This window comes from Crocodylus siamensis, chromosome 4 (genome assembly GCF_052110815.1).
Source record: "Crocodylus siamensis isolate JL-2025a chromosome 4, ASM5211081v1, whole genome shotgun sequence".
In the NCBI taxonomy this organism is placed as follows: Eukaryota; Metazoa; Chordata; order Crocodylia; family Crocodylidae; genus Crocodylus; species Crocodylus siamensis.
The window spans coordinates 130,704,361-130,720,216 of record NC_143398.1 but is presented as its reverse complement, the minus strand read 5'-3'; the positions used below and the strand labels follow the sequence as shown (position 1 = coordinate 130,720,216).

General features: G+C 44.7%; 1 protein-coding gene across 2 annotated transcripts; it reads right to left on the bottom strand.

Annotated features, from left to right (window-relative positions):
• Window positions 1–1,482: 1,482 nt before the first annotated feature.
• Window positions 1,483–15,024, bottom strand: UPK3A (uroplakin 3A). Of its 2 annotated transcripts, none has more exons than XM_090043799.1 (7): window positions 14,890–15,024; window positions 14,676–14,739; window positions 13,515–13,670; window positions 8,731–9,010; window positions 6,983–7,065; window positions 6,195–6,327; window positions 1,483–3,486 (listed from the first exon to the last, which is right to left on the bottom strand). In XM_090043799.1, the coding sequence occupies exons 2-7, from the start codon at window positions 14,728–14,730 to the stop codon at window positions 3,384–3,386; spliced, it is 810 nt and encodes a 269-aa protein (XP_089899925.1). In that variant the 5' UTR covers window positions 14,731–14,739; window positions 14,890–15,024; the 3' UTR covers window positions 1,483–3,383. The 2 variants fall into 2 exon arrangements, with proteins under 2 accessions (XP_089899925.1, XP_089899926.1); XM_090043800.1 differs by having other exon boundaries at window positions 14,676–14,792; window positions 14,890–14,932.
• Window positions 15,025–15,856: the final 832 nt, after the last annotated feature.

The following is a 15,856-nucleotide window of genomic DNA, read 5'->3' as shown; positions in this document are numbered from 1 at the left end:
TGCAGTACAATGAATCTGTTAAACAGGCCCGGAACAACATTCCACAACAATCTAGCTGGAGCCTGGACTGAAGGCACGTTAGGATTGGGCATGTGATGTAAATTTAATGCTTTTGCCATCTACTCTCAGAGACTCAAAATTTGAGCCTTAGACCTTGACTTAAGGCAAAAAACTGCCTTTGTAGTCTCATCTTAGCACCTGTTTTTCCTCCCACCACAGTGTCATGAGTTAGCCTGATTGTAAGTCTCTGCTCCAAGGAAGGTCAGGACTAAAATGTGAGACATGTTGAAGACCAGGAATGAAACAGGAGTGTACAAAACCTTAATCACCTCTGCTTGGTACAGGTTAATTCAAGTAGGGTTATATCCACTTCTGTGGAGAGGAGCACTCCAACACAAGTATTTTCTTACTTTGTTTATATGAGCCCAGCACTATGGGGTATCACTTCCACCTGAAGCCTTTTTAAAGGAGGGGCACCAAGGCAGAGTAGTTAAATGCAAAGGTGTGAGTTTAAGCTTCTCTGTAGCATCTAGACCAGGGGTGCTCAACCTGCAGGTCTCCCCATGGATCCACAATCCTGCATGGGGCCCAATCCTGGCATGCTGGGCTGGGCAGGGGTGGTGCAGGGCCCCAAAACCAGAACCTGGCACTTAAGGTTGGCATAGGGCTCTATCTGGTCCACAGACTAGTCCTGTGGTATTCAACTGACCCACAGGGCCAAAACCTTAAGCACCACGGGTCTCAACTTCTCCTGAAGACTGCCCCTGGTTGACACTGTTGTAAATAGATACCTGCTCATTCAGGCTGGGGAGGATAAAGGTTACATATAGGGTTCCCTTGCATGCCCTTCTCAACTAGGCTGCCACAGCACTCTGGGATGCCTCGAGATCCTTTCAACTACCATACTGCAACTACGATACTGCTGGGCTGCTAGGTCTGGACAAACCCTTCACCTTGATTTTATTTTTTTGTCTTACTGATAAAACATGAGCATCATTTAAATCCTCTTTTATGGATTTGTACAAGTCACCACGGTTCCATTATGTAAATACTGTGAGAAATCTGCTGCTAGTATGATTTTGCCCCCAGTTCTCAAAAAAATACCAAATTCATTCCTGGATATCTGTGATTTTGAACAGGAGAACCCTGAAGACTTTTCTTAATGGAACACTTTTACTATTGCAGCCTTGACACATCCTACCATATTATTGCTGGGGACATATCCTAAAGTAATAAACAAACAACTTAAGTGAAGGAGCTTCCTCAGAGCCCCATCTGCAATAGAGAATAGACTATTCAAGATGTGCACTGGAAAGGTGCAACATGTGAGAGCTTTCTACAGACAGTGTAGAACATAATGTACAACATAACACTACAGTCTCCCTCCAATTAGAAGAGGTTGGAAAAAAAAAAAATAAGAGTGTGAACTAACAACAGAATGATGAGTCTGACCTTTGATTAGAGGGCAGCCAGAGCTCCCGTCACTACTCCCCCAGCCTTTTACTTCGGGGCCAGTAGCATACCCATTAAATGCTACACTGACCTTTTTGCTAGGTCAGCCCAACTCTACCAGACTATACCCACCTTATCTGTATAATTTTGACTTTAGTGAGCTACACAATAATACTCAGCAGCAATATTTAATTTTCCTGAAGTTTTTCATTTAAGACATACTCTTTAACTACTAAATGGGCAGAACAGTATGCAAACAAAACAAAAAAGACCATTGCACACACACCAGCAGCTTTTTCTTTACATGTATTTACAGCAATGCAGGATTAACAGATTCAGATCATCACTGTTGACTGTGAAGTAATCAGTGTTTGCTAGACTGAGACAGTGTTACCCAGATTTTTCATACCAAAGTAGGACGAAGTCTCAGTGTCGGCAACATATTTATGAATATGCATTTAGTTACAGCAGAATCGAGCTGCTGCTATACACAAACTGCATGAGATAAGGCTTCAAAGTAGACATGCATGACTAATAAATTGAGAGTGTGGGGAAAGGGGGAGGGAGACTTGACTTCAAATAGAACTTCACCCTAAAGAAGCTCATACTTAAATGTAGCTATAGAAGAAAGCACTACAGCTCTCAGGCTTGTGGTCTGAGTTTGCTTCTCATAGTATTAGACAAGCAGTTAGCTGAGGGATCCAATCAAATTCGCTTAAGTATCTTTGTAGAAAATGTGTTAGGCTGGCATGGTAGCCAGCCATCTACCTTCAAAGCAACTGTTAGCCTAATATTGTTGGGAAACATGTCACTACTTCCATACGTCAGATCCTAATTAGCTGGGCAGCAAAATATATGGCTTTCTATAAAACACACTTGAGAGAGAGACACTCACAGAATGTGGCACAGAGGGACACTCCCAAGTCACTCATTTTACACAGCTTAACTACAGGTTTCAGATGTGCAAGCCAAATAAACTTTGCTTGCTTGCTCCCCTCAGTGGCAGGCCTAGGGTTAGAAGATGGTATTGAGACAACACTTCTGTCTGAGACAAGGCTGCCCAGCTCCAAATGGAAATGTTCCATACAGATGCTATACCAGAGTTGCTACTCTTTAAGGGCAACTACTTTTGTCTGGCTTTTCAAGGCTCAGGGGAAATTTGCAGAAGTCAAGATTACTGGGAGTAGGTACATTTCTCATCCTGTGATTACCAATTAGGTGGCATCATTACCCCTTGTTTCTTCTTCTCAGTAAGGGCTGCTGCACTTGTTTTAGTTTGATTGTTTTAGTTACTGCTTTAAAAAACAAAACAACAACAACAAAAATCTTTGATTCTTCATGGAGGCCCAAGTCAACTATTTAGGTAAGTGGTCAAAAGATTAGCTCCGCTATGTTATAACCAGGAAGTGCAGTTCTCTCACAACAGGGCCCTTGTTACAGGATGTCCACAAGTTAGTCTTTTTTATTAACAGGAATCCAAGATGGACCTTACACCAACAGCATGAGTTCAGTTTAAAAACTATACAGCAAGGATCATTGTTCACTATACGACCCAAGCTTATACTTGTTAAGTTGAAAGTTGTCGGGACTTTGGCCAAAGTTTTACTGCTAGTCTTTCTAGCCTGAAGAACAAGGACAAAACTACAGTTTTGAGTCCTTCATTGGATACAAAAGCAGCAAGTGGCAGGGTAGAAGCAAGGAGCTCTTTGCAACTGCAGTCTAGTGAAGCAAGTGATGTTACCCACTGCAGAAGCTGATAGAATACAGTCCAGACTGTGGCAAGTGTACCGCTCAGTTTGAGTGATTAGACTCCTGTTCAGTAATCTTTGGATCAGAGTTCAGTAGAAGAAGCAATGCTTTAATTTAATACAGCTGTAGCTGTTCAATTGTGTTCCAGTGGCATTAACCTGGTACAAGCAAAAGCTGAAGTCTCACTGGTCTGCTCTATCAGAGCTGGCCTGAGGTCGTGGTGCAACCTGCTGGACAGTTTGAGATATGTGCCTGGTTTCTGTAGTAGCAGAGTCTTCTGATCCCCTATATGATTGGAGAAAAAGGATTCCCTGTTAGAGCTGAAACCCAGGTGTGACATCACAAATCAAAATTAAGGAAAACACATGCACTAAGCATTAAAAACCCCCAATCCTTTATCTTATTTAAAAACAAACAAAAAACAAAACACAGGAGTCCTAATAGCTAGCTTTTAAGGCCTATTGTTCTGCCAGCATCCAATTCCTGCAGTAATTTGTACATACTAGACAAAGCCCACAGACTGCAGAATACTAAAAAAAAAAAAAAAAAAAAAATACTAGTATTGACTGCACAAGTAACATCAAGCTACTTGTTGCACAAGGTAGAGTTAACCCATGAGTTCTCATTTTGATTGTTATTAAGTTCCTTTTCCTGATCTCATTCTAGACCCGTGAGGCTTGATAGCTATTTTCACATGCACATAGGATCCTGGAGGCCAATTAGTAGTAGACTAAGGTGGCGTTAGTTAGGTGACAAGGTCAGCTTTATTCTCTTCAGGGACTTATCTCCTTTCCAGGAAGCAGAAGACCAGTGTCCTGATCTAGGATTTTGATAAAGGGGGGGTTGGAGATGATGATGGTTGGTTCATCCAAATTATGCAACAGAACTCTTTTTACCTGGATAAAAATGTAACTAGAAGCTTCACCAATAATGTTGGGGACCTAGAGCTATATTATTTAGTTTAGGATGGAGGAAAGAAAAATGTTGGAATGTGACTTAATCTGCTACATCATATCTAGTGATCTAAAACACACAATAAAGTAGGCAAAATAACTCAAAGACATTACAGTTAAAATGTACATCTCTTTCAGATGCATAAAACAAAAGTGCTTTCTAAAGCATCTGGCAGTGCATTCAATGCTTCATTGAAAACAAGTTCCACACCTGAGCTAACATTCACCCAAGTTAAAAATAAACTTGAGTATGAAAATATTAACTATAGTTTAAAACATGGTCTGCAGGGGCTGTGAAATGGGAGCTATGTTACTAGAAGCAGCTAACAGACAGCAGCATTGCAGAAGTAGAGATAGCCGGAATAATGGAACCATTAAAAGACCATGTAAAAGAAAAGAGTTGCTAGCACCTGTGGAGTGAACAGTTGAGAACAGGGTCAGCAAACTGTGGTCTGCAGGCCAGACTTGGCCCATGGGGGACTCCATTTCCTAGCAGCAGCAGCTCCTTCTGGCTGCCACTACCAGACCTAACCCCACTGCCTAGGCAACCTGACCAACCCACCCTGTACCCACCACCGGGGGTGGGATCTGCACAGGCAGGGCATGCAGCCAGGCAGGTGGGATGGGACCACAGCTGGGAGCAAAACAGGTAGACAGCGCTGAGGAGACCCTGGAGTCTAGGGGTGGTGACAACACATGTCCAGGCTAGAGCCATGATCTGCTGCCTGCATGCCCTTGCAACGGGTGCGGGTTCCCTAGGCAGAGGCACTCAGGAAGCTGACTGCAGTTCTGCCCTGGCCCTGTGCTGTCAGCATCCCAAGATCCAGACCCTGGCCACAGCTTCCTCCCCAGCTGCATGCCCTGCCCATGTCCATGGAGATCTGAGGATTGTGGGGCCATGACAGTGCAAGGCCATGACAGAATCCCAGTTGTGTGTGAAGAGTGCATTGTGGTTCTGCCCCATCCTTGCACTGTTACCACCCCAAGATCCCAGGGTCTCCATGGAAACCAGCCAGTACCTATGCAGTCAGGATGCATGGCCAGGCAGGAAGGTACAGCCAGGGCCAGGATCTTGAGGGGCTGACAGAAGGGGGCTGGAGCAGAGCCCCAGTCTGCTCCCTGCATGCCCCTGCCCGCAGAACCCATGTTCATTGCTGGGGTACATAAGCAATGGATCATGGCTTTCCCCAGCCCCAGCACCACGCTGTCACCACCCCAAGGTCAAGAGGGCTCCTCAGCCCAGTCCACCCATCCCGCTCTTGGCTGCAGCCCCATCCCAGCCACCTGGTCACATGTGCTCCCCACACCAGTCCCACCCCCAGAGGTGAGTGTGGGGCCGACTGTCCAGCCAGTGGGGCTGAATGTAGCAGCAGTCAGGAGCCATCACCACTGGGGCTGCTGGGAAATGGAGTCCAGCCACAGGCTGGATCCACCATTTTCCCTGCCCTGGTTTAGAAGAAGTCAAGCAAATTAGAATGAGCCATTAAGTCAACTGATTCTCTCACTGGTGCCTCAATAGAAGTGCTGCTGTCACTGCTAGGCAGCTGGATTTCAGCTTTGGATGGACCAGGAATCAGAAGGGGGTAGAAGGGTCAGGGAGGGTAGGGTGCAAGTGCACCACTCCACCCTCCATTCCCCTTCCTCCCCACCCCATTTCCGCCCCTGCCAGTGTCCAGGCACACACAATTGTGTGAAGTGGCATTTACCCCATAAGAGATGCAGCTGCTTTAGGACCTTCCCAGAAGTTTTCCGGAAGGGTTTAGAAGTGACAAAGTATATAGGAGAGATTTGCACTAGCTTCCTTAGACTATCCATTATCATAAGTAGGATTTCCCCATCTGGAGGGAGGGTCAAATTCCAAAACAGAAGGGTATTGAGAGTAGTGTCCCACTTTGGACAACCCCAATAGCACTTGCATCATGCTAGTGAGCGGAACTGTGCTCTCATCTTAAGACATTCACAAATGCTGTTTACTTCAAAGGCTCAGGCACTTGGTTGTTCATTTAACGTTCCCAGGCTGCAAGCATAGTGATAACTTACATGATAGCAAAGAATACAGAGGCAAAAAGTCCTGCGAGGAGGAGAAAGATAAGGACGCTCAGGATTGAGGTTATGACAATCATCCCTCCACTCCTTCGACCAGGCCAGGTATCAATTGTTGAAGACTTTTTAACTAGGAGAGAGATCAATGGAAACAGTATTATTACTCCACTTGTGACCTCCCAGCAAGAGGCCAGGAGCTGCAGGGAAGCTTATATATATAAGCTAGGGAAGCCTTGATACTGTCATCTCCAGCTTATTTTGAGAGCTACTTCAGAGTATCTTTATTAGCACATTTCTGTGCTTGAGAAATGCTTGCGCGAGTGAGGAGGCAGAGAGTGCTCCCACTGTATGGACAAACCCTGGAAGTCACCTTACTTCACAGACAAGTCATAGTAATTCAAAATACTGTATGCTTTGCTACTTGGCACTTGAAGACTTCACATCAAAGTACTCAGTAGATTAGTTTAAGTTTAGCTCTGCAACATCGGTATTATACCTAACCATACATTAAAAACCATGTATGAAGTGATTTGGCTATTATTAGTCACTGAACAAAAAGGCAGAAATAGGAGCCAGATCTCCTGACTTCTAGCCATTATATCTTTGCTATGACTGATGGGGGGTTTTTCAGGGTCTAGGGAGAAAGGGAGTTTCTCTTACTAGCTTCAAAGCATTCTGTACCACTAAAATTTTTTGTTCCAAGGACTTTTTAGACTATTAAACCAAGAGGATGCTAAAGCAAGCTTCCTTCCCAAATAGGAGCAGAAACCCTTAGGGAGACTTACCACTATTGGTTTTGATTGGCTCAGACCAGAGAGTTTCATCTTTCATGATACCCGAAGTCACATCTACCAAGATGTATTTAAACCTCGAAAACAGAGATAAGAAAGGCTAAGTTTGTTAGCATGTCTAGCAAAGCCTTTATATTTTAATATTTTGGAGATAACCAGATTGAATAAACAATTAAAAAAGCTTAACAACACACATGCACACAGAGGCAGTTCGTCAAACGTTGTCCATTACTCCAGAGGTGTTTGAGAAGGGGGTCTGGATAGCCTATTAAAACCTAGCTCTTCTGTTAAAGAGAAGTGTAGAGAAAGCATTAAATGGTGAAAAAAAAGTTGTTATTCTACAAGGCTTTTTCAGATGTTTTTCCTCTAAAGGAGGGAAGAACCCATACAAGGAGTTCTTGCAGAACTGTGGGGTTTTGTTTCAGAAGCAAACTGCACTCCACAGCAGGTGTAGAGTGCTCAAGAACTACAGTGAACGCTAGCCATCTATCCAGGGACCTAACAGGAATCCAGGCAGAGAGAGAACTTTTCCTGCATTTTGTCAGAGGTCTCCTTTAGTGGAAAGTTCTGATCAGCACCGGTCAAGATACCCCCCGCTAGAACAGACAAGTGCAGCTGCTTTAGCGCTGCTTACCACTTTTCAGTTTAAGTCATTGTATTTGTGTAGTATTAGCTGGACTGATTACCAAATTAGTGCTGGCACTGAGTGTTACTATGCCACCTGCCAATGTAATGTCTGCAAGTACCTTCTATTTTAGGTGGACCAAGCTGGGCGACTCTACATGAGATGTTTACTACGGAGTTGCACAATTAGCTCCACAGCAAAATGTTTTGGTGTCTGCATGTGCGGCCCTATTAGGCCTCAGGAAACTCTGCAGGAGGTTAGTACTTGTAAAAATAAATATCCTGCTGCAGAGTTTAGGTTGCGTGTGTGCAACAGCATATGTGTAGATGTCGACTTGGCTGCGTGGAGCATGAGGGTGCTTCAGTGACAGAGCTGCCTGCATGCTAGCCCTGTACTGAAGCACCCTCATGCCCCTGCCAGGCTCTCTGTACAGCAAGTTACGCAGGTGCGGGTCAGAGCAGCACCAGGCTAGCAGGCTGACCCCCCCCAAAACAGCCCCCTGCCAGTCAGGGCTGCTCTGACCTAGCTCAACATTCTGCAGTCCCAGCCACACATGTAAACAGGGCACCCAGGAGCAATACACTCTGGTGAGATATGTGCTGGAGTTTATTGCTTTGCATTAATATACACATGTAGATCAACCTAACTCTAGTAGGTACATCTACGTGCTTATCTGTGAATAGGTTCAGGGAGGTTAAAATAAGGCAAATAAAAATAAAGCAAAGCCAGCCCATGTCTAGAATTAGGTCACTTAAGAAGGTGAGCCAAGTTTGAGCTAACCTGTTCCTAGTCTATCTGCTGAATGCCTGCACACTTTTGGAGTGCAGCCCTGCAGCTGGGAAAGCCCAGCTACTCTCCCCAGGCCTAGAACTGTGCTCTTCTTATTCCCCTTCCGTAACACTGACCAGTCCACTTTTAGCCCCCAACCCCTCCCACTCCTGGATAGGCAAATCCCCTGGACCTGCTAGCCCCCCTGATGCTTCCTCTAACCCAAGTTCCTGGTGGGGCTCCTGACATTTGCAGCTTGTGCATGTTTGCCATTGATCTATGGCTTGAAGCATCCAACTGACTGTCACATGGCTTGCAGCAAACATCTGCATGTACCCAGAGATCATACCTGTAGGTGGTACCCGAAGCCAGAGGTGGGTTACAGACACCTAGGAAGTTTGGATCATACAAACAAGAGACATCATCTCCCACTCTGAAGAGGTACTGTTTCAGGACATCAGAAGCTTTTTTGACATTTCTAATATCAGCTAGCTTGGGAGGCGATGCACAGTCAGGCACATTTAACACTGCTGCCTTGTAAGGTCCAAGCTGGCCTCCGTTGACTTCCTGGAAAGTGGTGTCCAGAGGTTTGCTACTGTTGTCAGTCACGGCTGAGCTGATCATGCTCACTGCAAGAGATTTGTATAAGTAAGCATCCTAGGTCCTTCCCATCTGCCTGCCAACATGAACCACCATATTCCTCTCCAAGTCAAGGAAATAGAGACAATGTCAAACAATACCCAGTTAGCTCTTGCCTTTTCTCTCAATCCCACTCAAGTTAGTACTTCAGCCACAGTGTTATCAGTCACAGCAGATGCCAAGGAGCTGCAGACTCAGAAACAACACTTGTTCCCTCACCAATAATGGAGCATGTGTTTGTAAGCAGTGCCTTTGCTCCTTCCCAAGGTAGGAAACACAGAGCACCTGCAATTCTATTCACCAGCATGACACCAAGCAGCAGGGTTGAGCACGCATTGGGCATCTGCCTCTCACAGCGGTGTCTCATAATAAGACTGAAGTGGAGCTAGCTTCATTAGTGCTGAACCCTTTGCACAACAATGAGTCTTCTGCATTCCCTTTTCTTGGGGTCAGGTATAGACATTACACTTTTACCTGTGCGAGTGACTGAAAAGGAAAAGACTCACAGAAAAAAAACAAAAAATAATCTGTACCCATAACTGAACAGAAGTTTGGTACATGTAGACTGGTTTAAAAATGGCAAAACCCAGTCTAAGATAGACCTGGATCACCATGAACTCAAACTTCAATTGATTTAATAGACCGGTGAACCAAGCTTCTGTACCAGATCCCCTATCAATTCACGTTAGGTTGCTGTCTACCAGCATCCCAAACCCTTTTGCAACCTCCTGCTAAGCCTGCCTTTCAGGGAGGCATACTAGCATTCATACTGTGCTCAGCTGCTCTAAGTAAGTGCTTAGTGGGCTGTCAAAGTTGAGTCAGCACAATCCCTTTTGACAGCCCTTCCTCCTGCCTCTGGCCAGCTGTCAGCCACAAGCATGTGTTGTGGGGGGCAGCGAGGAGGGGGGAGAAAAAATGTCCATGTCCCTGCACAAACCCTAGCACAAAGCACCCCACAGTATATACAGACTTGATGTGGAGCCCAGAATAACTTCCAAAAGCAAGGGGAGCCCCAGGGCTGGACCTGGCTGCCAGGTATGGGCAAGCATTCCTCCCTCCCCCTGCCTGCCTGCAGCTGACAGAGGATGCAGCAGTGGGAAGGGCGGGGGGGAATTTTTGCCCATTCCTAGCAAGCAATCAGGAGTGGCTCAGGCACTTGGCCATCTCCAGCAGCCCAAGCCCATGGAGCCCGCAGGAGTGCCTCCAACCTGCTGGCCTTAGCTAGTACAGACAGCGTGTGCACACTCTGCTCCGCACACTCCTGCAAAGGGCAAACATGTTCTGTTCACTACCAATCTAACCTATGCCACTTATAGGAAAAAGTGTTAGTTGGATCAATTCTACCTTGGGCTTTTTGAACGTCTGTACCTGGCCTGGGAGTTTCAGAACCATGTCACTGCCCTCTCTGCTCCACTTGAGGTTCTGCTCCCTCGCTCTCATTCATTCTCCCTCTGAACATTTATACAGCAGTCCTTCAGGCTAGTGCTATGGAGGGGATTGGAGTCTAAGTTAGGAAAGGTAGAGGAACTGTCAGTTCTGCACCAAAACCAGAAATTTCAACCCTCAGAGCCATATTCAGTCACAAGAATATTCTCTGCTGTAAAAGGAGACGGAAGCCCCAAATGTAAGAGCCAAGATTGAGCTTTAAGGCACATCTACACTCCAGCAGCAGGTCCTGGCTAGATTATCCCCAAGTACACACCATGACCACCCAAATGCTCCAAGCCTGGAAACACCACCAGTTTAGATGGCCAGGGTTGTCTTTAGCATACACTCAGAGCAGTTGCAGAGGAAAACCCTGGAGATGGACTTGGGTCTAGCACTGCATAGAAGCTTCTCTGGCCACTCAGTAAAACAAATATTCTTTCCACACTGTGGTTCACAGGAGCATCCATTTCATTGAGCAGCTGCTGAGTCTGGGACGCCATTCAGTTTTGGCAACATCTAATTAGACTTCTTAAATGAAGATCTTGGAAGGGTGATTTGGGGGTAATGGAAGCAAAGAAAAAAAAAAAAAAAAGTCTTCCTTCCAAACTAGAAGCCCTGGTTTTTAGCCAGGGTCATTAAGCTACAGGAATGAGCACAGAGGCAAGTCAGGCAAAGTTTTTTGCTATGTGTAATGCATGCACCCAGCAGAATACTTGATACTAACCTATATATATAGTAGAGAGACTCAAGCGATTGGTTTAGTTTCCATGATTCTCTGTGTCTTTGGATTTTCTTGCAGGTGAGGAAGTGGGGGGCAATAGACTGGTGGGAAACATAGTCAAACAAACCCCACACACGGTTTGATTCTTTGGTTCCCACTATCATTACTGTCTCCCCTCTCAGTGCAGAGTAATTTTAAGCATTGATATCTGCATTAAGCAGCATAAGCTCACCCTCTAAACCAGCATTCCTCAACCCATTGTTTGTAACCCAAAAGTAGGTTGCAAGAAAATATGAAAGCATCACAAACAAACTTTAGAAATGTGTTTCAATTAAAAGGAGAAAAGCATGGGGAACCCATGAGTTTTCTCTTGCAAGCTGGCAGATTTCCACCCCCACCCCCACCCCCTAACCCACACACTGGGGGGCTGGAGCCTGGGGGTAGGGGGCAGCAGGTTGGATGCGAGGGGCACTGGGTCAGCACTGGCTACTGGTGTTTACAAAATGTGTCCTTGTACAAAAACGTTTGAGCACCACCGCTCTAAACAACACCTGGCAACCCCACAGCAATTGCTATAGTAATCCTACATCTAATTTCTAAAAAGAGTTGAATTCATTGCCTAGTTTTGTTCCTCAGTGATGTAGGCCCATAAGAGCAGTTTGCAGATATTATAGTAACACTGTAGCACTATCCAAGTTACCAGAAAAAGAAGTTTCCATTTCCTCAGATATTTCAAGGGCTTTACATGCAAAGTAGTCCCTGAAAAGCAGGGAGTCAGCCAAACACTGCAGACAGCTTAACCATCCATCAAGATTTGAGGAATTTAAATCCTTGGCAAATAAAACCTGGTCCCATAACTTTAGCAGACCTCTAAAGATGCGCCAACATACCATTTTTTAAGACAAAAAGCAAATACAAGTGTTGAAGAAATGCCTCTTTGCCCATCGTTTAATTAGCAGGTATTTCTTCTAAGCAGTCTTTTTATAGCAGACACCATTATAGCAAAATGTGTGCATAGCTCCACTCTGCTGTAGGCAGAAGGGTCAATATAGCATCCAAGGCACTTCATGGAAAGCAGCAGTCAAGGCAGCACATTTTTGAGACAAGCCAAACATCCAACAGAATGTTTTAGTCTGTCCATGTATTATAGCCAATGTAACAGTTGGTTCTTAAGAAAGAAAAAAAAAAAAAATAGAGAACCCCATGATGCTCAGGACAGTAGAGCCTTTGACTGCAGCTCTTGCCAGCCATGGCAAGTTCACTGCAGCCCAAGGCAGGAGCCTCCAGTAGGAGAGGTGTCTGGTCATTCTATTTCCTATGTTATTAGCATCGTGTAGCCCGGCTAGCCACAGTCCAAGCTTTCATTTCCAGTGCTTACTGGGAGAGCATGCCATGTTTCAGGCTCATCTTTATGTTACAAGACTACCACTCAGTAACTTAAAGTTACTCAGTAACCCCCTTGTCTTTAAGACAGGATGGCTGTCAGAGGGAGGGAGGAGGGAATTAGGTGACAGACCTGATGGGCTTGTCCATGCTAGAGTGTGTTTAAGATCACAGAGCAACTTCCCCAGCAAAATTTCTGGCTCTTGAGTGCAGACTTGGATGGGCAGCTCAGTTTTCCTCAAGACCAGACACTAGCAAAGTATAGAAAAGCCCTGTCTCCCTCCAGAAGAGAAAGACTTATTGGTTGCTTTTAATACTGTTTTAGGAGTTATGCAACTATCATGTAAACTAATTTCATCTTACTTGGAGATGCACAGCCAACATTTTACAGGCTTTTTTGTTTATACTTAAATAGAGTTCCAACAAACTTGAATATTTGCTAAGTGTTGCTAAATACTCCTGGAGTCTACAGTCTAACAGCAGGGCAGCTAGTACTGGAGTAGCAATCCGGCCCTCTACCAGGCTCACCTAAAGGAATCGTTTTCCTCTTGTGCAAGTGTTCCCTGCAGACCACACCCATTTGATATTGTGTCAGCTTCTCCCGAGTGCTCAGCAGAAACTGTACAGAACATGACTGCTCCAGGTTTACACTGGCCAACAACCTATTGCCAACCCAGATGTCGGCAATCGTGATACCAAGTAAAGAATTGATATCAGACCCTCAGCTTGTTGAGTCCAAAGGAGATGTTTATTAGTGAGTGGTAAACATCTATGAACTTGAATTAGTTTTTACCCAGGCTCTTAGTTACAAGTTGACCTTGCCACCATACCCCATACTGAAGCATTCCACAAGTTCTTGAAGAATTACATTTGAGCACCCATCACATAAGTCTCTCAAATGGGTAAAGGAGAGGGGTAGACAAAGAAAGAGTTATGAAAATAAAATAAAATAAAATACTTACTAGAATCCATCATTGCATACAGATATACTTCATAGGATTTACCTGGGGACAGCAAGCCATCAAATACACAAAAAGGTTTTTCTAAAGCAACTGTAGTAAAGGTGGGATTGTTTGTAGCCAGCTGGGGGCTTGCAATCTGTGGCCTCAGACTCTGAGCTGGAAACAATAGGTCAGAAATGGAAACACTTGGTTAACTCTTCTTTTACTATGACCACCATCAAGTTTTATTATTAAAATATACTCAAAAGGGTAGGAGAAGGGTTTGGACTAGAACTTGGAAAGAAACAGTTTTCTTGGCATGTAAAGCTTAGAGTTCTGAAGTTTACCCATTCTGTATCAAAAGAAAACTTGGATAGGGGCTTAGGGCAAAAAGGCAAGGCTTCTGACCTCCCCCACCAGGGAGTGTCTCCTAGTCAGGGCTTCCCTCTTAGCATCCCAGTTCAAGTTCTGGTTCTTCCCTTTGTACATGGGGAAAAATGAGTGTCCCAAATACGATGTCTAGGGTAGACTGTTTCATCTGGACCCAAGAAACCCACACCCAAAGCTAATGCTCTCCCACTGAATTTAGTCTTAAGGAAATCCCTTTTATCAGGAGAGCCCAAGCAGATAAGTTGAAGGCTTCCTTTTCTGGGAACACTTCTGAATTAAAGTTCCTCCCTTTCTCATCCTCCTGTGGCTAATCAGCAGCAAGCCACAAACATTTTTGAACCCCTGGATAGTGTAAGTTCCTCCAGAACAGGTCTGATACCATCTCAAGTGCAACTGGGAAGCTCTGTAGAGGGTCAGAAAAGGGTATAGTCATTCTCTACCTCTCCTGGAGGAACACCAGAGAAGGTTAGTAGTAACAGTAGCTTAAAGAGGGTATAGATTGATCTGAACCTTTTCATGAAGCGTAAACAAGGATTTCTGCAGGGGCAAATGCTTAGAGGTGGGATCCTACAACCCCACCAATGCTCCCAGCAGAGACAGAGCTCACTTCACTGGGAGCTTGCAGTAATCTTTTAAGTACTACTACTCCTCTAATATTAGAACAGGGTGAGGGAAGAAGAAGACACCTGAACCTCCAAAGGAAAAATAAATTTCTCTTAATTTTTTTTTTTTGAGGATTAGAAATGGGAAAGAAGAGGAGATGGAAAAAGATCACAAAGAGATACTCCTTACCTGCACACAGGTGTACTAACCAGCAAAAAGCTGGCACCAGCCAACAGCTCCACATGCTCAGGCACTGAAAAGAATTGCCAGAAAAACAACACTGGAGGGCAACTCCTGCCTCCAAGCCTAAAAAACACACAGGTTCACTACTACAACCACCTACTTCCTCATCAATAAACACCCATTCCTTTCCACCCCACCTGCAGGTCTGCACCCAAATTACCTAGCTAGTTTACCCCTCCAGCCAGACAGCAGCTCCTTTTCCGTTCCCTCATGCAGCCTCCTCTCTACAACCCCCTCTCCTCAGCACACACACTCCCTCCCTCAGCTACTCCCAGGCTGCAGGTAAGGAAGGACATAGAGAGCCTGTCTCCACCCAACATCATAGAACAGGCTCAATCCAGGTTCTCACGGCACAGCTGTGTTAGGTTTCTTTTGATCTGTGCTAACAAAGAATTGCTTTGATTCTGCCTTACAACTTCCCACCCACATCTAATGGGAAAGAGCATTGAGAGGATTGGTAAAAGGGAAAAAAATAAAGGTCCCAAATCAGAAAGGGAGAGGATGAATATTTGAACTCTGAATCTGATCTACATTTTGAAATGAACACTTGGTTCAAACTTGTACAGCCCTAAGTGTGGGGGTCAAAATCCAGTTCCAGCTCTGAATTTTGCTTTCTGGGGTCGTCTCCTATTAAAACAGAATGGGCCTGATTCAGCTGTCTGTAATTCAGGTGAAAATCAAGGGAAAACACATGGAAGGCAGTAAAATCATAGTGATAAAGAGAAAAGGTTCAGCCCTGTTGCACTGAATTATTGTGCCTTCCTCATCCTGCATTGAAGGATACTGGTCATAAGTCCTGATCACAGAGGGAATGATACCAGATTTTAAAAGATACAGCAAATCAAGCAGCTGACACCTTTAAAATAAATGCATAGATCAGACAGATTTCTCAGAATGAATGGACCAATCATGCTTGGAACATTGCAACTACTCCAGACTTACACCACCATCATTTTGATCCAGTTTCAGTTCTTTCCCTAGACTTCAGATTTAAATTAGATTTAGGTTGCCCCTGAAATCAGTAATTAAATTATAATAATGTGGCTTCTTCCCCTGGGTCTCTTCCTCTTTCAGTCAATCAAGTGCTTTGTTTTGAAAACTATTCCTGTTACAAATGATCTTCAAGT

What these genes read in the sequence shown, in the direction of transcription:
- UPK3A (XM_090043799.1), bottom strand. Translation starts at nt 14,730, where the DNA reads ATGTGGAGCTGTTGGCTGGTGCCAGCTTTTTGCTGGTTAGTACACCTG. An exon ending in GCTTCGGGTACCACCTACAG is followed by an intron (nt 7,066 to 8,730) that starts GTATGATCTCTG and finishes TCTGTTTTCGAG; the next exon opens with GTTTAAATACATCTTGGTAG. An exon ending in GCCAATCAAAACCAATAGTG is followed by an intron (nt 6,328 to 6,982) that starts GTAAGTCTCCCT and finishes TCTCTCTCCTAG; the next exon opens with TTAAAAAGTCTTCAACAATT.